Source organism: Pseudochaenichthys georgianus, chromosome 15 (assembly GCF_902827115.2).
Source record: "Pseudochaenichthys georgianus chromosome 15, fPseGeo1.2, whole genome shotgun sequence".
Classification (NCBI taxonomy): Eukaryota; Metazoa; Chordata; class Actinopteri; order Perciformes; family Channichthyidae; genus Pseudochaenichthys; species Pseudochaenichthys georgianus.
This window is the reverse complement of record NC_047517.1, coordinates 4,818,474-4,840,883: the sequence shown is the minus strand read 5'-3', so window position 1 is coordinate 4,840,883 and position 22,410 is coordinate 4,818,474. Positions and strand designations below refer to the sequence as shown.

Sequence of the window (22,410 nt, the reverse complement as noted above, 5' to 3'; positions counted from 1 at the left end):
AGTTCAAGCCAGATACTTGGCATCTCATCTTGGGTGCAAGTTCATCAATGTTTGGGGTCAGGCTCTGAGCTGAGGAAATCCTCAGGATTGAGTGAAGGTGTGCGTGCAATATACCGGTGGGCAAGATCTAATAGTAATTCAAAATTATCCTGTTGGCCAAAATTAAATCCCCCCCGGGCCTTGAGTTTGACACATGTGATCTAATGCCAATGTCCTAACAATGATTCTTATCTCTGAGCGACTCATGGAAGAACAAAGAGAAGAGAGATCAGCAGGATACTTACAATCTGAAGTTTAATGGTCTTTCCATCTAGTTCTATGGTTCGTATTTTGAAGTCCACACCAATAGTGCTAATGTAACTCTCTGTGTATGTGTCATCCTGCAGAGAGAAACAGTCAGAGTTAGATGACACACACACACACACACACACACACACACACACACACACACCCACCCACACCCACACCCACACCCACACACACACACACACACACACACACACACACACACACACACACACACACACACACACACACACACACACACACACACACACACACACACACACACACACACACACACACACACACACACACACACACACACACACACACACACACACACAGGTTGCTGGAACTGCGATCAATGATAGCCTATTTCATGTGCTATGTATTCATGCTCTGCATGTTAAAATACGTGGCAAATCAGATGAAGGCTTCCTGCTCTAGAGGTCAAGATGCAAAGGTGTGTTGTCATAACATATACACAACTATGGTGCAGTTAGGTCATGTATGAAAAACTTAGATAGAAGGTTCCTTTGGTGTTTTATATTTTTATTTGGTGTTATTTATAAATAACACCAAATAAAAATATAAAAATTGCAAGCTCAGGTGTGGGATGAAACTGTCCCTCAGTCTTGTGGTTTTTGTCCTGATGCTGCGGTAACGCCTGCCAGACGGCAGCAGACAGAACACGTAGCCTGCCTGCATGATCCGAGACTTGCAGTGGCAGCGTGCAGTCGGCCACTGTTTACCTTCATTATATCTGTTCAAAACTACAGGTGCTGCCACAGTATAACCATCCCTAACTCTACACACATCAGTGGCCTGTACGACGAAGCCAGTTCAACAGACCCTGGATATCTTTGAGTTATCTGGCTTAACTAACCCTAACAAACGAGATCTCGCTAAGTGATCCTACGACGCTGGTACTCGGTAAATCAACCCCGGGTTTCTCTGTCTGGCTGAGAGCACGTTCACGTGAAAGGGGCAGGGTTAGCAACATTTGACCAATCACAAACATGGAGAAGTGTACTGACAGCGCAGCGTCATACTTCATGAATGAATAGTAAACTATGATGTTAGACAAATATGAAGAAGGTAAACATCCATGACTTAAACACTTAATCCAGGAACAGCTGGTAAAACATTTACGTAATGTTAGTTTGATCCGGTAACATAAGTAAGCTTTCTTAACGCTAATGTAACAATAGTCAGATTGCTCTGAAGACGGGAGGTGATATTCTATTAATTTTCATGTGCACACAGTCTGTGATTTTTGCCGGACCTTTTTCCTGCATACAGCAGCTATATTTATTTTATCCTGTAATATGACGCGATAGCTTTAAACTCCCCACACTGAGCTCTGATTGGTCAGCAGGAGGTGCTTTCACTGAGTTGATCTCTTATAACCTGCTCCGGAGCAGGTTAGGTGTTCAGCATAAGTTACCATGGAGCTCTACCCCGGTAAGAAGTGAACCAGCGTCATAGGACCGGAAAGCCAGAGTTAACCCTGAAGTTACCTCTCTAACCCAGAGTTAACCCTGAAGTTACCTCTCTAACCGCAAATCCTGCTTCGTAGTATAGGCCACAGATTAGGGATCGACCGATATGGCTTTTTCAAGGCCGATACCGATACCGATTATTAGTAATCAAGGAGACCGATAACCGATATTTGGAACCGATATACATTTGCAGTAAAATCAGAAAATCTTGGTGTCAAAATGTAAAATAACACAAACTCCAACACAACTTCTTTGAAATGCATTTAAGCATAGCCTATATTATGTTTAATGAACTTTTAAAACATCTTACAACTGGTTTCCTCTCTGTGCCCTTTTCTTTAGTGCAGCCATCTGCAATGAGTTAGAGAGACAAGAAGTGGGGCAGCAGGCTGACATGCTTAACTAACAATAATGCTTAATTTATTATATCAAACCAATGCCTGTCTGTCTAGCATACAATCCCAATAAACTGCTAGCAACTGCAAAACACTATGCTAGCTAATGTTTTGCAAACTATTAAAAGTGAGGCTATTGCAGTAGACCTAAAGTTAGACTAGTAGCCTCACTTCTAATATTTTGCTAAACATTTGCTAAATACATGTTGGCTAGCTAATGAGCTTCACATATCAACCTGAAAAACTGCGAGGCTTCACTCGCAGCCCCTCCTCCGCACCACAGTTCCGCTGCAAGACGCTGCACGCTGACTGACTTCCCGCGTCCCTGTGTAACTGGGAAGCTGATAGAATTAAATCAATAGATCGTGCTGTTTTTGCAACTTCAGCATAGGGGATTGGGATGTTTATTGAACTTCGGCTTTCAACTGATTTACCTTCGAAACACATGTATGGCTCTGCCACTCAGCGCTGCTGCTTGCCTCTGTCTGTGTCTGCGTTCTTCGCATCTGCCTGTAATCTGAGAAGGTCCCGTCTCTATGGCTGGCTCCCGCCCGGAAAATCTTCAGTGTTGATTGACACTTCAGTAATAGCCTATCAGATAGCGCTGTGGGCGGGACATTGCTCGTGTACAGAGAGTGGTGACTGCAGACAGAGAAACGGCCGCATCAGAGCCAAAGTGTTATCGGCAATTTTATTAAAAAAAGGCCGATACCGATAATCGGTCAAATGATGAATATCGGCCCCGATAATCGGCCTGGCCGATAATCGGTCGACCCCTACCACAGATGCTCGGATATTTTCTGATGAAGGAGACGTCCGGTCACCCTGGTTGTGATCTGAACAATTTGTGCGTGTACAATGACAACAGTGGACATGAGCAAGTACAAAAACCTGTCTGTATGGCCCCTTAGGTGAACTGCAAATATTGTTTTTCCTAAAAAAAAAAGAAGGATTGAGTTTCCGGTTTGCTCAGGCAGCACCACACAAGGTAACACAGCGAGCAGCAGACGTGTGACAATGCTGAATCCTAAATCATGATATTATCGGATATACCTGGCAAATAAGAACTACATGTTTTTAGCGCTTTCGTCCTCTGTGAGTGTGCAACTTAAATGACATGATGATAAATGAATGCATGCCGACTATTTTGTGGTTATTTAGAACAGCTGGCCAGCCCAACAACTTTCAGTCACATTTGTTTAAAATGAAATAATTTCTCTTGTTTTCAGATATATTTATAGATGTATTTCAATAATCCTGGAAGTATGTATCTTTTTGTTTATAGTACCAGAAATGGTTGTAATTTTGTCTTAGTGATCATAAAGTAATAAACAATAAAATCATGTTGTTGGAATGTAAATAATTAATTTCATTTTTTTCTGCATAGGCTTATCACTACGTGATTTGTGTGAACCAAGCGGAAAACTCTGGGGCAGAGCCGGGAAGCCCATAAGGAAGTGCCACAAACTGCAGTTCATCTATTGGCCGGTAGAAGCAGGCTGCAGAAAGGAGCAATTTCCATAGACCCCCATGCTAAAATGCCCAACTTTACAGCAGAAATAAACATGTTTCTACCCCTGGATGCAATACAAATTATTCTGGATATAGTTAGATTCCACCTTCATGACAATGAATTGGGGAGTGCATTTTTTATAACGCACCCCTTTTAGTTATATTAGGTCTTAAAGTTGTTGCATAAATTAGGGCGTGGTCACTACGGTGACTGCTGCTTCTAGATTTCTGTCCCTCTGCTAGCTCCGTTAGCTCTGTTAGCTCCAGGATGCTACAGGGGCTCAGATGCCAGGCTGATCCGGGGAACACAGCTTGAACTCGGACGTGTTTGTTGTGTTGGTGCCTGGTGGAGTATTCTTCATTTCAATATCGGACTTATCTTATGCCGCCTCGGCTCCGCCTCTTTGCCCTTATTTGGATCAGGTGGAGCGTGCTGGAGTTAGACTGACGTCACTGTCGAGACGGCAGCGGCCGCCTACGCCTACTAAGGACTTATCAGCAACTCTGACTGACGTCACGGACACTACGTCCATTTATATATACAGTCTATGGTGTGAACCCAAAGCAGAAACAATATATATTTAACTGTTTGTTTAAATATTGCAAGTGATATCGTCATAGCAATATTCAACAATGTTATTGCATATTGCATTTTTTTCTGATATGGTGCCGCCCCAACACATACACGCACCCTCAAATAATAATAATAATAATAATGCATTTTATTTATATAGCGCTTTTCACAACTCAAAGACGCTTTACAGTATGAGGGAGGGTAGACAAACAAGGACAGGCAAACAAATAAGTAACAAATAAAAAGGCAGTCAAGAGGAAGTTGATTGAGAGGGGGGGGGGCTTATGGGTAGACAGAGTTGAAAATATGTGTTTTGAGGCGGGACTGAAAGACTGTGAGGGACTCAGAGTCACGGAGATCTTGGGGGAGGGAATTCCAGAGCCTAGGAGCTGCCACTGAGAAGGCTCTGTCCCCAAAGCTGCAGAGTGTGGATGTGGGAATGGATAGGAGTCGGCTGCGGTGGATCTGAGGGACCATGGGGGTTGATAAGGAGTGAGAGGGTTTGTGAGATAAGGGGGGGCAAGATGGTGGAGTGCTTTGTAGGTGAGGACCAGAACTTTGTTGTTGATGCGATGGGAGACAGGAAGCCAGTGGAGGTCTTTGAGGACTGGGGTGATGTGATGCCATCATTTGGTATGCGTGAGGAGACGTGCAGCATCATTTTGAACCCGTTGAAGTCTGTTGAGGGATGTAGTGCTGATGCCGTAAAGAAGTGAGTTGCAGTAGTCAAGGCGGGAGGAAATGAAGGCATGGATTAGTCGTTCCGCTGCGGGGCGGGGGAGAGAGGGTAGGATTTTTGCAATATTGCGGAGGTGGAAAAATGAGGTTTTGACTGTTTGGCGGATGTGAGGTTCGAGGGAGAGGTCAAAGATTACGCCAAGGTTGCGTGCCTGATTGGAGGGGGAAACAATGGTGCCATCGATGGTGAGTGTTATGTTAGTGACCTTGCTGAGGGTGGATTTGGAGCCGATTAGGAGGAGTTCTGTTTTGTTGCTGTTCAGTTTGAGGAGGTTATGTTAATCCAAGTTTTAATAGCTGTCAGACAGGAATCGATGTGGGTAAGGGGTGGGTTATGGAGGCATTTGGTGCTGAGGTAGATCTGAGTGTCATCAGCATAGCAGTGGAAGTCCAGGTTGAAGTGGCAGAGTATCTGACTGAGGGGGAGGATGTAAATGATGAAGAGGAGGGGGCCAAGTACTGATCCTTGAGGAACGCCTTGGGTGACTGAGGCTGTGGCAGAGGAGTGGTTGGGGAGGGAGATGAAGTGGGATCGTTCAGTGAGGTAAGACTGGAGCCATCTGAGTGCAATACCTTCAATACCAATGTCCCTGAGTCGGGTGAGCAGGATGTTGTGGCTCACGGTATCGAAGGCTGTACTCAGGTCGAGGAGGATGAGAATATTGAGGGAACCAGTGTCAGCAGAGGTGAGGACTTTTACGAGTGCAGTTTCTGTACTGTGGTGAGGACGAAATCCAGACTGAAGGGGTTCATAAAGCTGGTTGGTTTGGAGATGGCAGTGAATTTGTTTGGCTACAATGCGTTCAAGAGTTTTTGAGAGGAATGGTAGGTTGGAGATGGCGCGGTAATTAGTGAGGGAGGAGGGATCAAGACCAGGTTTTTTGAGGATTGGAGTAACGGCAGCAGTTTTGAAGGCAGAGGGGACGGTTCCATGGGACAGCGAGGTGTTGAAAAGGTTAGCAAGCTAGGGGCAGAGGACGGGGAGGCAGGACTTCAGGAGAGGAGTGGGTAGAGGGTCAAGGGAGCAGGTTGTGGGATTTGAGGAACCGATCAGATGGAGTATTTCAAGTGGGGTAACCAGGTTGAACTGGGAGAGGCGGCGCTGGGGAGGAGGAGTCAGGAGGTCAAGGGAGAAGGGGGGAGAAATGGTAGCGGTGGAGGTTGGGGGAGATACTTGTATATCAGATGGAGCTGAGAAGGAGTGGTTAATGGCGTTAATTTTGTCTGCGAAAAACTGGAGGAATGAGCTGCAAGTAGCGGAAGTAGAAGTAGGGAGGTTATCAGCACGGGGTTTGAAGAGCTTGTTAACTGTGGAGAAGAGGGTCCTGGGCTTACGGGAGGGGTCAGTGAAGATGTTGGAGAGGTAGGCAGATTTAGCGGCAATAAGAGCATCTTTGTATGCATTGAGATGGAGTTTGTAGCTTATGAAATGGACTGTGAGGGATGATTTCTTTGAAAGACGTTCAAGTTGGCGGTCTCGCTGCTTCATTTTACGCAGTGCGGGTGTGAACCAGGGTGAGGAGGTCTTGAAAGTAACAGTTTTATTTTTTAATAATAATAATATTTTTTAAATAAGTGGCCAAGGTGTGGATAAAGTGAAAGAGCAGCAGGATGGATACACAGTGGACATACTACTTAAGGGCAAGTTCATGTTTTATTTTGCACATGTAATCATATAAATTACTCTTATTACATTAATGAGAATCACAGTTAAAGGGACAGTGTGTAGGACTGGGAGACAACTGGAGTTACAGTTGCAACAGATTCAGTTATCTAAGTTTTACAAGCCTGTCACAACTATGGTGGCCTTAAGGTAATGTAAAACACAAAATACCCCTCTATAAAGAAACATGGCAGTGAACCATGGAGAACTGGAAAGGCCCCCCATCCTTATGTACATTTATATATGAAGATATGACAAGACCAGTTTCAGGTAATTATACAAAGATGAAAACATAGTTATGAATATAACAATACAGCCTCCTGAATTCTGCACAATGTCCTCTTTTTATATATTGTTGTCCAACTGAAAACATCTTTCAACAGTAGCATATAGTAAATGCATATTTTAAAATACTGTAAGACTGTAAATGGAAAATGCATTTTTTTAAAAAACAAAAAACAGTTTGTGGCATTTTGGTGAAACTTACTGCAAATCGAAGAAGAAGGCAAGACTTTCCAACACCAGAGTCACCAATCAGGAGCAGCTTAAATAAATAGTCACTGTGAGGAAAGGTAAAAAATAACTTTAGTTAAAGGATATCCAGAAATTGAAGTGAGTGAACAACAGAATTTTCCCAGGAATTTCAAACTAAAAATACAGAATACCATGAAATGTGGATGCAAGTTATACAAATCATTGATTTCCATATGATTAAAAGCACTTCAAATTGCCTATGCCAACTGAAAAATAGCATATGGCGACATGTTTTGGTGTCATTAACAGTCCATACAAATACAATATGAAACTAATATGAAAAAACTTGACAATTGGGAAGGTTAGATAAGATGAGATGGAATTGTATTTGAATGCGATAAGAAACCTTTCGCTTAATATCAGATCAGGGGCCTCATTTATAAAGACTTGCGAAGGATTCACGTGGGAAGGTTGCTTACGTAGGACAAAGCAAATAAATACGCAGACATTTTCCGATTTATAAAACACTGTGCGGCACGTCCTACGCCGGTTTCCCTTTATAAATCACAATCAACTCGAAATGCAGCGCAGCTTTTGCGGGCTTCACGTAACCTATAAATAGTCAAAGAAACGCCCCGTATTAATATTCATTCAGACTGACTGCATGAAGAAGATCGCAGGAAATTATGACAGAACAGCTAATAAAAACATTTCACATCGTGTCAGATTTTGGTTAATTTGGGAAGACAAATCATATTGTTTGGTGGATGGAGTTTGAACCAGAGTAGCAACATGGAGGTCGGATCATCACCTAAATAAATAAGTGGTCCGAAAAAAGTTAATGACAAAATACACATAACCTTCCTCAGGCAGTGTGTCAGTGTGTTTGTGCCGGGGACAGGAGACCCCCCTATGATGAGAAACTGTAAGAAAGTATCGGGGGATCCCTGCGGAGTGAAGTCAATTCATGTTTTGTTTTTTTATTTGGTGGTTTGTTTTCCAGCTGTCAATCAGCTGTGCGCAGCGTCTCCACTGCAGCCTGTCAAAGTCAGCTTTATTGTCAAGAATTATACATGTTGTACATCCAGAAATCTCGAAATATCATTTCTCGAGGTCCTACAGTGTGACATATATACATCAAACAAAAAACAAAAAAAAAGGGCCTAGATAACCGGGGTATAAAGTTTAAAATGTTAATAATATGTTAAAGTGTTCAGCGGAGATGGCAGAAAAGTGACTGGTGCTGGATGAGGAAGGTTGGTTGTGAGGCTGTTGGAGGGGTGGGTGGAGTCACCCACAATGCTGAGTGCTTTGCGGGTGAGGCGGGTGTTGTATATGTCCTGTAGTGAGGGGAGCGAGGCACCGATGATCCTCTGTTCAGAGTTCACTATGCGCTGCAGGCTCTTGCGGTCGGCGGCGGTGCAGCTTCCAAACCACAGCGTGATACAGCTGCTGAGGATGCTCTCGGTGGCGCCTCGATAAAAGGACAGCAAGATGGGGGGTGATGCTCCGGCTTGCTTGAGCTTCCGGATGAAGTACAGGCGCTGCTGGGCTTTCCTCGCTAGTGCGGTGGTGTTGATTTTCCAGGTGAGGTCATCAGTGATGGTCACCCCAAGGAATTTGGTGCGTCACAGCAGCACCGTTGATGGTCATGGGAGAGGGGGTCGACGGTGGGTTCTCCTGAAGTCAACAACTATCTCCTTTGTTTTCTCCAGGTTGAGGAAGAGGTTTTTATTTTGGCACCATAGGGCCAGCTGGTTCACTTCCTTCCTGTAGTTAGTCTCATCGTTGTTGCTGATGAGACCCACCACAGTAGTGTCGTCTGCAAACTTCACGATGTGGTTGGTGCTGAAGATGGGTTTGCAGTCGTGGGTCAGCAGAGTGAAGAGAAGGGGGCTGAGCACATATCCTTGGGGGGCCCTCATACTCAGTATGAGGGTGTTTGAGGTGTTATTGTTGACCCGTACAGCTTGTGGTCTCTCTGTTAGGAAGTCCAGCAACCAGTTACAGAGAGAGGGGCTGAGGCCCAGGTCTGTACGTTTTTTTACAAGCTGCTGGGGGATGATGGTGTTGAATGCTGAGCTGAAGTCTATGAATAGCATTCTGACATATGGGTCCATAGTCTTAGTGTCAGTCTTAGTGTCCAGGTGTGTGAGGGCTGGGTGGAGAGCGAAGGAGATTGCATCCTCTGTGGACCGTTTAGCTCGGTAGGCAAACTAAAACGGGTCCAGCGATGGGGGGAGGGGGGATTTGATCTGCTTCATGACCAGCCTTTCGAAGCACTTCATGATGGTGGAAGTTAGTGCGACGGGGCGGTAGTCGTTGAAGCCGGATGGAGATGACTTCTTTGGCACTGGAATGATGGTGGTTTCCTTGAAGCACGAGGGAACAACAGCCTGGCTCTGGGAGATGTTAAAAATGTCTGTGAGGACATCTGTGAGCTCTTCCGTGCAGTCCTTCAGCACACGACCAGGAATGTTGTCAGGTCCTGCAGCCTTACGGGGGTTAATCCTCAACAGTGTGCTCCTCACACTGGCTGGTGAAAGACGCAAAGCCTGGTCGTCGGTGGGGGGGGGGGGGTGGTTTTCTGCGCAGGTGTGTTGTTCTGTGCTTCAAAGCGTGCAAAGAAGCCGTTGAGGTTGTTGAGCAGGGAGATATTACTGTCACATTACTGTCACAGGTCCCCAACAGGTCTGTGGCCACAGACCTGTTAGGGTCCTTATGCCCTGCCACAGGCTCCGTGAGTCCCTGCTATCCTTGAAATGTCCTGTAATTTTTCGGGTGAATTTTTGTTTTGCTTTCCTAATGCCACAGATCAGGTCAGCCCTGGCTGCTTTCAGCCCAGCTGGATCTCCAGCTCTGAAGGCTTTGAAGGCGATGTTGCGGACCTTCACCAGCGTGAGGACCTCCCCTGTCAGCCATGGCTTCTGGTTGGCCCGGATGGTGATGGTTCTGTTTTGTGTCACATCGTCAATGCATTTGGTGATGTAGCCTGTGACTGTCTCTGTGTATTCTTGTATGTTGGTGTGGCGGTTGTATGTGGCTGCCTGCTTGAACATGTCCCAGTCTGTAGTGTCAAAGCAGTCTCTGTTGCAGCTGTGCTGTCCGCTGACCACACCCGTACCTGTTTTTAAATCGGTTTGGTGGTTTTTACCCTGGGTCTGTAAGCTGGTTCCAACAGAACAGTGAGGTGATCAGAAAGGCCGATGTGGGGGAGGGGGGATGCCTTGTAAGAACCTTTGATGTTGGTATAGACCAGGTCTAATGTGTTTTTTCCCCTGGTGGGAAAATCAACATGCCGATATATTTTAGGCAGCACAGTTTTTAAGTTTTAAGTGGTTGAAGTCTCCAGCTAAGATGAGAAGGACGTCTGGGTGTGCTGTCTGTTGCTCACTGATGGCTCTGTACAGTTCACCGAGTGCCTCCTCTTTACACTCGCTACTGGGATTAGGCGGGAGGTAAACAGCCACCACAAGAATCGTTGTAAACTCCCTCGGCAGTTTCTCGGCAGGTGTTCTTAGTTTCCATACCTCCTATGTTTTATGAGCGACTTATCAAGTCTTAGCAAACGGCATAAAACATGATTAAACATGATAGTATAAACCATGCTTGCATCTATACAACCTATAGAAATGCAAAACAGCCTCAGTTTAGACCAGGGGTCCGCAACCCGCATGCGGCTCTTTAAGCCCTCTACTCTGGCTCCCTTGATCTTAGACAACAATAAGAAGGAAATAAAATAAAAATATTTGTAGGACTATTTATATTTTTTGCACGGTTGAAAAATGTTTCGTATCTGGTATTTTGAGGTGATACTGTGACACATAATTATTATTATTTTTAACGGTTTTAATTAGGTCAACTAAAATATGTGTCATATCCTGCTTAGGTCCCGCACCAGCGCCTTTTCTTGCAGGCGAATAACCTGACCCCCGGCTCGATGAGCAAACTATGGATAAATCAAAGAAAATAAAAGTATCGGAGGAACACAGAGGGTTTAATTCTGCGTGGACAGAGTTATATGTTTTCACAGAAAACGATGCTGGCTTACCGGTATGTTTGATATGTAGAGAGAAGTTGTCAAAGGTGCTGCAGCCTTTACATATTGGAGGAAAAACACGAAAGAGGGAGACAGCTGACGATCTTCAGTCATAATTCAATCAGATAACTCTTTTAGGGTGCAACTATATGTTTTATTTATTTCAAAGTGGGCCCATTTTAATTATATTAATTTTCTTCAAATGTGCAGAGGACTCCCCAAGTGCTGTGTTGATTTATTTTAAAGTAGGCCTGTGTATTTTTTTTGTATCCTCCTTATAGGAGTTATTTATTTATTATTAGAGGTTAACAGTTTTCTATAATGTAATAAATAATAAATGCAAAAAAACTGTGGTTTTTGTGTATGATGTAACAATATATATAACTTTATAAGCTACCAAGCTATCAAATAGGTTTTGCGGTTCCGACAAAAAAAAAATTGGTGGAAAAGGGGGCAAAATGGCTCTTTTGGTCAAAAAGGTTGCAGACCCCTAGTTTAGACGTAATTCTGTCCTTCTGCTTACCACATCTGTTACAGCCGCTGCTACCTTGTGCCCTTAACTCTGGTTGTGTGTGTAGATGTAAATGAGCTGTGCAGTTCCCCTGCCATCATCCCGACCTCTCAACATCCGGGGGAGGAGTATAAAGGCTGGGCACGGACACCATTCGGGAGGCTCTGTATTTTGTGACAGACGCCTCAACTCCCTCCTTGTGACAAAGCCTTACTTCCGTGATTTCGTTAAACTGCTTAGCAGTGTGTTTTCTGTGCCTCGCTAGACTGCTTAGCAGTGTATTTTCTGTGCCTCGCTAGACTGCTTAGCAGTGTGTTGTAGCATGTCGGTGTGTATTGCTTAGACCCAGGTGAGTAGCGCCTGTAGATCAGCATTTTTGTGTGTATTGCGTAGATCCAGGTGATTAGCACCTGTAGACCCGCACCAGCTGTGTTCTTCCACAGTCCGTTTTGGTTATTGTTTTGTTTCCACTTTAGAAGTGAGATTTTCTTTCCTTTTGTATATCTGGGCAACTCTCTTTTGGAGACCTTTTGTTGGATAGTGACAGCTTGACCCGTTGTTGGGCCAAGCTGTTTGTGTACATCATTTTACTTATTTGCAGTAACAAATAAACCACCGGTAATGTATACCAATTCTAATCTGGTCGTGTCGTGTCCTTTTGGTCCCCCTAGCCCAATTGGGAATGTAACAGTATCATTTATGAGAATACATTTCATAATATTAAGAAAACATATTCGAGGTGGTTTTCAATAACATATCCGTATAGATTTATTTCACTAAGTTACGTTTTTGTGTGCACTGAGGAGTCTCAAACAGGCTTTTGTTTAATAATGCTGGGGAGATCTCTCCCCAGCCTGCTTGCGAGTGGGCGGGGCAGTTTACACACACACACAGCTGCTTCATGCATGCAACACACACACACGGAGGAGATGGCGGAGAGAACGCGCTCCGAGGTGTGGTTAAACTTTAGCCGTCTCGATGTGGACAATGCTCGTTACCAAAAGTGAAATAACAGTTTATCATGTAAGGGCGGTAACACGAGCAATTTGTCTAAACATTTAGCAAAAGTGGTCCAGATCCAGACGGAGAAATGCACCGGGTTCCACTGTCTTTCTAGCAGCTCTGTAGCCCCGTCCACGAGTAACGTTTCCACGTCAGGTGTTATGTATGCTAGCAGCAACACACAGAGTTAACTCAGTTATAAAAACATGATGATTAATGATTAGAGGTAACCGAGTTATTTATTTTGTTAAAGTTTCAGCTATTCTGTTTACAGTTCTGTCAGATTATTTAATATGATTTGTTAAAACATTGTTGTTTCTTTTTATGTGAAATATTATGCATTTAATTAAAATAAAAAGCGATGTTAGTTTTGTTCACAATTTGTTTAGTTAGTTTACCTTATTTCTTGTCAAAAGAACCATTAATACTATCGTTAAAAGGACCGGATCGATAAGCAGTATCGATATAAGTAGTAGTACAGTTAAAACCTTAACGATCCGAATAATCGATTAATCGTTTCATTAATCGATAGATTAATCGATTATCAAAGTAGTCGTTTGTTGCAGCCCTAATAGCCAGGTATTCCTTTACCAGGACACTGAGTTTTTTGTATCATTCTATTCTTCATTTTTCCTCCACCACTGTAGTGGGTTTTTCTGAGGTGCTCTTAAGGTTGGACTTTGCCAACAAAATTAGGATGGAAAGAGCAGGACACCACACTTGTGTACAGCATTTACTAAGACAGCAAGGAAGCCCTAGTTTGTGCTACTATAAACATTTAGTTTACAATTTCTTATTTGTATTACACTGCGGTTGAAATGAAAACCATGGAGCTGATTTAGTTAGTGTTTCAAAAACCAAGTGAATAAGCAATAGAGGTGGGAAAACCTTCTCAAACTTATAGTTTGCTGCTTGTTTTTGAATGGTAACATATAAACACCTTCCAAATTGACCTCAACATCAGGCACACAACAGAGATTTTAAGTACTTGCTGCTTTTTAATGGATTACTGGTCTACTTTTCTTCATCTTCACTTTTGTTAAGAAAGCGAGTGATGGTATTTGAATTCTGCGGTAAAGCACTCGAAGTTCAAATGATTTCAACTTTGACCTTGGTGATTCGATTCTGACATTCAAGTGAAACCAATGAGAAGACAACTGTATGTGACATAGGAATAGCAAAACAGGCGAACAACGGAGGTCGCCATAGAAGGAAAACCACTTTCCTCTACAAACCTCTAAGACTGTCTGTCTAATATTTGGCTTATCAACAAGTGTTCAGCCTTTTTCTCTCTCTTCCTTTTCTAAGTGATCATCTGCACCACATCACTTCTAAAAAGCCAAAGAGATACAGTGCCCTGGTGAAATAATAAATAAGACTCTTTTCTTTCAATTTCAAGGACATCTCCTGCATGTTATGCTCATACAGCCTCCAGGTATGAGTCATGAGCAAGCACAAGGACTTGAGTTCTAGCAAAGAAGAATGTGCCGTGTCCTTGTTTGATCAGTATGCTAGTGTCCTGGTTACAAGTAATAATAATAATAGCCTTAAACTATCAGGACTCTCGACTCACTTTTTTCACCATCCTCCCGGAACCGTCCCGAAATACAATTTAAGCCGTCCATAAATTAATGTGGACCATCCCGAATTTACATTATCATTAGTTCAAATCATTCAAAGTGACCTTTAACATAATTAAAACACCATACAAATCATCAGATGATAATTCATCAACCTTTTTATTTGAGTAAATCAGTCAAACACATAAACAAAGGCCAAATATATTTTTTAAAACACACAAACGAGAAAGTTACTCTAATATTGAATCCAATTAAGTCTCATCCAATTAACAAACAAAGCCAACACTCTGTCCTGAAGACAGAACCCAGAGTAACCACTAACCAGGATGACAGTCTGTAACACAGTCAGGAGACCTTTCCAAACTGCCCCACCCCCTCGCACACAGACGGGAGAGAGAGATCTCTCGTCTAGATTGGAAAGATCAAAAATAAGATCGAAAATACATCATAGATGTATTTTGTAGTCTTATTGCATATTAGAAACGTAGTTGGCAAAACTAAAACTGCAATATAATGTTTATGTAGCAATAATACATACGACATATTTTTTAAATGTCTCCAGTACCGATAGAAAGTCAGATAACGTCGGAGCTTAACGGTACCACTGTCTTTAATATTTCTGGCCCAGGGCCCGTTTAATACCAGGGCTCGGTACCCATCCCTACATGGGGAGAGGCGCAGCATATTGCTAAGGACTAAATACGATGGAGAGTTCTCATCTAAGCCTTATTACCCATAGGGGATGAAGAGGAGTAAGTAATAGGGATGTGCATCTCCATCACTGAGGCCGATGTGATGCGCATCTCGATACGTTGCCACGATATGATACATTAACGATACATTTGAAACACCAGGCGATGCGATACGATACGATTCACCCCTGTTGCGATACAGTTCGATACGATTTGATTCAACATTATGCGATTCGGTGCGATACGATGCGATTCAACACTATGCAAAAATAATGATACTTCAACATGGTACGACAGAGGATTTTTGTTTTATTCCTTATATGCAGCAAATCATACATTAACAAAAAAGTGCTTTACATATTTGGTACTGCACATCCCATCATGCCGTTTATTTTTTTACCTTTAAAAGCTCTCCAGAGTACAGTACAATTGTATAACACCTCACAGTTAAACAATGTAAGGATGCATTGCTCATGATTAACAAATAACAGCTACCATGGTGCCATGCCCATACAGCTGCCAGCCTGATGTGCTTAACACTCATAGGCTAACTCACCAGTGAGCAGGAAGCAGTGGGTTCTATAACAATAAAGAATATAAATAACCTTTCACAAACAGGTATTTCATAACTGCTTATAGTAAGAAAGACATTTAAATTATTATTGGCCTTCACAGGCTGCTGTAAACTAAACACCACTCTCTCTGACAGAACACCTCACTGAGTGATTGAACTCATATGTCTAACTTTCAGGTTTCTCTTTTCAGCCGCAGACCCCATGTCGCCTCTTTATGTGCGTCGCTAAGTTCCTCGTACTACGTGTGTACTTTAAAGTGGCTCGGCATCGTTAACAATTTGCGAGCGATTTTTCAAGTTGACCGTCTGTAGTATATAGTGCCGCGCACATATACCATCAGGACGTTACTGATGGGGTGCGGCTGCGGAGTGATACTGTGTGTATGCAAGCCCGCATCAAGGACGGATCTATGTATCATGGCTGTAGACCTGTTAAGTAATAAAGATACCTCATACAAAGGTCTACGGATACCTTATTACTCTCCATGACCTGCGGTCAACTATATAGCATAAAGGATTATTACACCGTCTTTCTTGAACAATCCGAAGTGTTGCAAACGTTTGATTTGTAGGTATTTTTCGGTGCGCTGTGTTTCTCTTTCTCCTCAACTTCCGTGTGGGTTGATAACTGAGACTCTCGGCCTCCGTAGTGGCGAAGCAAATATCAAAGATCGTCTCTGCTGAGCGTTGACAAGATGAGGGGATTTTATATGAATGAATCGTTTTTTTACCGATGCAAAGACGCTACGCAATCGATGCATCGCGAGTTCAACCCAAACTGTAGCCGATGTGCACTCTTTCAACCGGTGCACTCGCATCTTGAACGTTTATGCCGGTGCACCGATGCGAATCGGTGAATCTTAACATCTCTAGTAAGTAAACAAAGAGGCCGGCGCTCCAGGGTCTGGTTCTGCTGTGCGTTTTCATGATGTAACGGTAAAAAATTCCAGAATTCCTTCACGGAATGCCATTGTACATCACTCAACCTGTGAAATACACACACTCAGTACATAGCTAGACCCACGAATTTGCAGGCACAGGTGTGTGTGTGTGTGTGTGTGTGTGTATTTTGCAGGTTGCTAAATGTTTTGTGAGTGTGTGTTTATGTTGACGTGTGTGTTTATGTTGACAGTAGGTTTAATAACTGTGTGCTACACAAAACGTGCAGTCAGTTTCATTTTCATCGCCATTCGTATTTTTATTTTAACTCGCGTCCCAAAATGATTTTTTATCCTCCCCGACACTATTTTTTCCGACGACGGAACGTCCTTAAGCTCGAGCCCTGGAAAGCATGTAAAAGTAGTAACTGGCACAAAGTAGGGCTGCTCAATTATGGCAAAAATCATAATCACGATTATTTTTGTTAAACCCTGAGCCTGTTTTTCAGGTCTCAGGCTCGAAAATGACATCTCTTCCCTTCTAAAAAGGGTTAAATTAATAATCTTTTTTCTCAAAGTAATGATAAACCTTTGAGTTGGATGTAGAAAAGTCAGAACATAGTAAAAAACTGTAAATTATAGTGTCCGTCCAAAAATTCTTATTTACTTATAGTGAAAACTACCCTTGGATGATGGTAAGGTAGATTAAAAGCTTTAGGAATCCAAAGTACAACATATAATAAGTACCCTGTATCAAGATTGATGCAAAACAAGTGACATTTGACCTTTTTAGAGAGGTTTAGCAAAAAAAACTCCACCTCTGAGGTGATTTGGGTGGAAATGGGGGTTTTACCGTTTCTCTGGAACCCATTGGTCGATTTTGGTGATTGACATCTCTTTCTGACCGTTAGAGCCAATAGAATCGAAGGGGAATTTCCCCACACACACACACACGGTGTAAAAAAAGGTCGGGGCTTGGCACATGCAGGTTTGCATCAGAGTGAACCTATCTCTCGCTCTGACATCTGGAAACGGAAAAGCAGGTTTATTTCTTATGGATTATCAGAAATCATTTAAAAGGGACAGGACACATTGGATTAACTTCAGCAGCGCTTTTATCGTTTTAATGCCATTGAAGACCACTTTTTACCAGAAAACGACACAGGTAAGTAAGCCTTGTTAGCGTTTTTAGCTACCTAGCGCCACATGTTTTGATGTCTGTTTTTGTTTATAAAGTCTCAAGTTCTTATCTTACATAGATAATGTATGTACCCATCGATTCTGTGTCATCTCACGGTGCGAATCGATGTGTTGGATGTGCAAAAGGATAAATAATAAGGTTTTAAGAGTGAGTTTCGGTGCAGTAATCTGTTAGCATTTTTCACTCGTTGCTAATTCAGAGGCTCAGCGTTAGCATTGTGTTTTATTTTTTATTTTTATTTTATATTTTTAAATAAAAATTAACAGTTAGATGAGTTTCTTCCTGTTACATGGATATAAAACATTCATAGTTTATTAAATGTTAAGATGCCCTCAGACACTGTTTCCTGCAAGATGTTGCGGGAGGGCCCCGGTACAGGGGTCTCTCGGGCTTAACAGGTTAACATCCCGATAGCAATGAATATCTGAAGTGCTTTGACAAAAAATACATAAAAACATGTCATCTGTGGAAGCCGTGGCGCTGTAAAAAGCACGACCAATCGTTTTAGCTGTGCACAAACTTATCTCGTGCCCTCATTGGTCATGAGTGCGTTCGTGTGTGTTGGAGGAGGGGCTCTGTAAGGAAGTGGCAGATTTTTTCCGGTTGTGTATTTTTAAATTCTAGCGCGCTCGAGCTGGTTTCTCCAAAATTACCTACCCCACCTTTAATATCTCGATTATTAAAAACGATTATCCATTGACTTTGAAAACATCCATTTATTGATATTAAAACATTTTTTTTATTTGAACAGTATGTTTTTAACAGTTGATTACCCTGAACTTTAAGTATAATGAAAAACCAATAAAATAAATTATAAAATAAATACATTTATATCTACTTTTAAATAAATAATTTATAATAAACTTCCACAACCTACCAAGCATAATTAAATATGATAACTAATGTCACTCACAACCTGTTATGTTTAATTATACTGCTACACGCAGAACTCTTATTTTGGTAACCCCTTATCCGGAAACCGGAAGTAGCGAGCTAAGAGGTTCCGGCTTGACGAAGTTGGGAAAAATGTAATCATAAGAAATGACTCCGGAAAAGCTGCAGATAGAGCCATAAGAAATTAATGCAACTGAATTATTTAATGTTTAATGTTGTTTTTATAGGCAATAATTTAAGCTTCGTTAGTTCCAGGTTTAATATGTGCAATAAGTTCATTTCAATACGTTTTGCAATAAACATTGAACCAGTCCGGCCCTCGACTAGTACCCACTTTTTTAAATTTTGGCCCACTGTGTATACATTTGAGTTTGACAACCCTGATTTAGAGCGTCATTGCTAAATACAAACTGTTTATCTAACTTCAAACCCACCAATTCAAATTACCACTCTCCAAACTCTATTCACTATGACATCCAAAGTATGCCATAGATGAAAAGTTATTGCAGGCCAATCATGCTTGTTTGTCATTTAAACTAGACATGTAAAGGCCCATAATAGTCTACCAATCGTTAGTTGGTTAAAAAAGTCTGGGCCAAGTAAACGTTGTATTCGTCTATTATAAAAGGGAACATTTTTTAATAAATCTCCATGTGCTTCTCACGTCGGCAGGAGAATCCCTTACACCTAATAAGGGACCTGTGCCTGCGTATTATGTTTATTATCACTTAAAAGGTCACCTATCATGCTATTTTTTAGGCAATAGCATAGGTCTCAGATAAATATAAAAAACATGTCTATGAAGTGTTTTGGTCAAAAAACCAAACAGATCACCCATTCTAGCCATGCCTCATGTCCCTCTATTTATCTTCCTGTTACAAAAGTGCTGATTCTGGGTACAAAGCTGTTCTTTTTTAAACTGGAAAAAATAAAAATAAGAGGGGGCGGAGCTTTCTCTCTTGCGGGTTTACCACAAGGTGAGTTCCTTTTTATTTCCTGCTTCTTACACATGCTCTCTCCAGTACAGCTTAGCTCTGAGTGTTAGCGAAGCTTGCTAAAGTAAACAAAGACTATTACGTCCAAAACACGTCGGGAATTGTTTCCGATACAGCGACGTTTCTGATAGTGCCGTGGGTCCACCAATTTTCGAATCATAAATCTATCGATTAGATTTATGATTCGAAAATTATAAAAGTAGGGTAGACATGTGGATATTATCCGGCTGAACAAAACGTGATCTGTCTCTTAAATGTGTGTCAACCACAGATCTTATTTTGAGCTATTTTCCTAAATCCTATGGAGAAATTGCATTGGTTTTTGTCGAAGGAACCGGAAGTGGTAAAATGCTAACTTACTTCCGGGTTTTAGGACATGTCACGACGGCACTCTATTAGGGGTGCAACAACTAATCGACTTAATCGATTAAAATCGATTACCAAATTAGTTGCCAACTAATTCAGTCGATTCATTGGTGACGTCATCAGGTGCGTTTACGCGCCGTTAAACTACAACGTTATCGGTACTGGGGACATTAAAAAAATATAGGTCATGTATTATTGATACAAAAACATTATATCGCAGTCTTAGTGTGGCCAGCTCGTTTCTAATATGCAAAAAGACAAACAAATGCGTCTATGATGTATTTTCGATCAGACGAGATCTCTCTCCCTGGTCTGTGTGGGAGGGGGCGGGGCAGTTTACACACACACTGCTGCTACATGCAGCAACACACTGCGGAGATGGCGGAGAGAACGCCGCTCCGAGGTGTTGTTAAACTTTACCCGTCTCGATGCTCGTTGCCAATAGTGCAATAAGAGTTTAACATGTAAGGGCGGTAACACGATCAATTTATCTAAACATTTATCAAAAGTGCTCCACATCCAGACGGAGGAATGCACCGGGTTCCACTGTCTTTCTAGCAGCTCTGTAGCCCCGTCCACGAGCAACGTTTTCACGTCAGGTGTTATGTATGCTAGCAGCAGCACACGGAGTTAACTCCATTATACAAACATGGGTTAATGATTAGAGGAAACTGAGTTAGTTAGTTTGTTAAAGTTTCAGCTATTCTGTTTACAGTTCTGTCATCACATTATTTATTATTTGCTAAAACACTGTTGTTTCTTTTGATGTGAAATATTATTTATTTAATTTAAATGAAAAGCCATGTTCATTTTGTAAACAATTTGTTTAGTTAATTTAATAATATGTATTTTTTAATCAAGTATTCATCTTTATTGTCTTTATTGTTAGTTTCCACATGCCTAAAACAACCTCAAGCTAAATCTAAAAGTTGATGGCTAAATAAGAGCGCTTGAGAAATTGTGCAAGGCGTAATAGTCCGAATAATCGATTAATCGTTTCATTAATCGATAGATTAATCGACTATCAAATTAGTCGTTTGTTGCAGCCCTACACTCTATGGCCGTGTCTCAATTCAGGGGCTGCATTTGTAGACCGCATACGTCACTTCTGCAAAAAGAAAGGTGTCCCAATTTAAAAAAAATACGAGAGTCCTCCGAATGCGGCCTACTTTTCCCCAATTTGAAGGATACATCTGATGTACACTCCGCGGTATAGCATATCCCAGGGTGCAATGCACGCAGGGAAGAGTGAGTTTTTTTCAAATGAAATGACGGTCCCGTCTCCCTAGCAGAGTGGATTTAAAAGCAGCAGCAGGCGGAGGAATCACTAATAAATGTGAGTATTGGGTTTTAACTTACTTTAAATTAACTAACCTCAAGCACGTCAAACCCAAGGGGCATTACAACGTAAATAATACGGTTAAATATGTGACGTTAATGACGCTAACAAGCTAGCTGGACGTACTGCACTGTTGTTTACACTTGTTTTTAAATTCAGTTCAGAAGTTTACTAAAGTCATACAGAGATATTGGCTCTGTTATAGATAAGTTATACTTTATATTACATAAATAGACCAAAGTGAAAACATTTAGACCGGTATAGGCTACAGTACGGTGGGATTTATAAAATGCTACCCTGACGTGTAGCTGCTGTTTGCTTTATTTATTTCTCTGACATGTTGCAATGTTTTACTTTTTATTCAGCTCATGCTGCTTTGAGGTAGGGCTAAAAAAAAAGCCTATTTTTAATATTTCCACCAGATTTGATCATCTTTTATTTAGGTTAAAGTTTATGTAATGTATCCTAATCCCATAATAATAATAATAATAATAATAACACAATCACAAATAGACAGCAGCTTTTTGCTTGATGTTTGTGCAGTGCTGTCAAAGGGATGCAAGTGTGACTGTCACTTCATCTCTTTAGTTTTTTTAAAAACCAAAACAGTACATTTTTTTAAATGATCCTTTAAGGATTGTCTGAAATGCTTAGTTACATTTTGCAATAATACTTTTGCAACCCTGTGTTTAATATGATTAATTCACTTTTTTCTTTTTCTCTTGTTTTTCTCTGTAATTAGGACAATTCTGGATAAATGGATCTGCTGGAGAAGGACTCCTAACCCCAGCGGATCATCAGGACAGAGCTGCCATCCACCTGGACACCCCGAGATGCTGGAGAAAGCAAAACGGCGATCAGGAGCATCCTCCAACCAGACCTCTGCTTACTGCCGTCCTACAGACTTGTGTCTTAGTTTCAGAATTTGTTTTTGTATGTGTCCTTTCTTTAATAGATATTTAACAATTATAGCTCGAGTCTGTCTGATTCTCCAAACAGCTGCTTCTATATACACTGAACAAAAATATAAATGCAACACTTTTGTTTTTGCTCCCATTTTTCATGAGATGAACTCAAAGATCTAAAACATTTTCTTTATACACAAAATAACCATTTCTCTCAAATATTGTTCACAAATCTGAGATTTCTCCTTTGCCGAGATAATCCATCCCACCTCACAGGTGTGGCATATCAAGATG

At 41.7% G+C, this 22,410-nt stretch overlaps 1 protein-coding gene across 1 annotated transcript in view; it reads right to left on the bottom strand.

Moving 5' to 3' along the window:
- LOC117459660 (ras-related protein ORAB-1-like) overlaps nt 1-22,410 on the bottom strand; it is a 35,622-nt gene that overhangs the window by 7,906 nt on the left and 5,306 nt on the right. Inside the window, exons 2-3 of the mRNA XM_034100698.2 lie at nt 7,154-7,226; nt 285-380 (exon numbers count right to left, since the gene is read on the bottom strand). Of these exons, the coding sequence (XP_033956589.1) occupies nt 285-380; nt 7,154-7,226 (169 nt within the window). The remainder of the gene's footprint in view (nt 1-284; nt 381-7,153; nt 7,227-22,410) is intronic.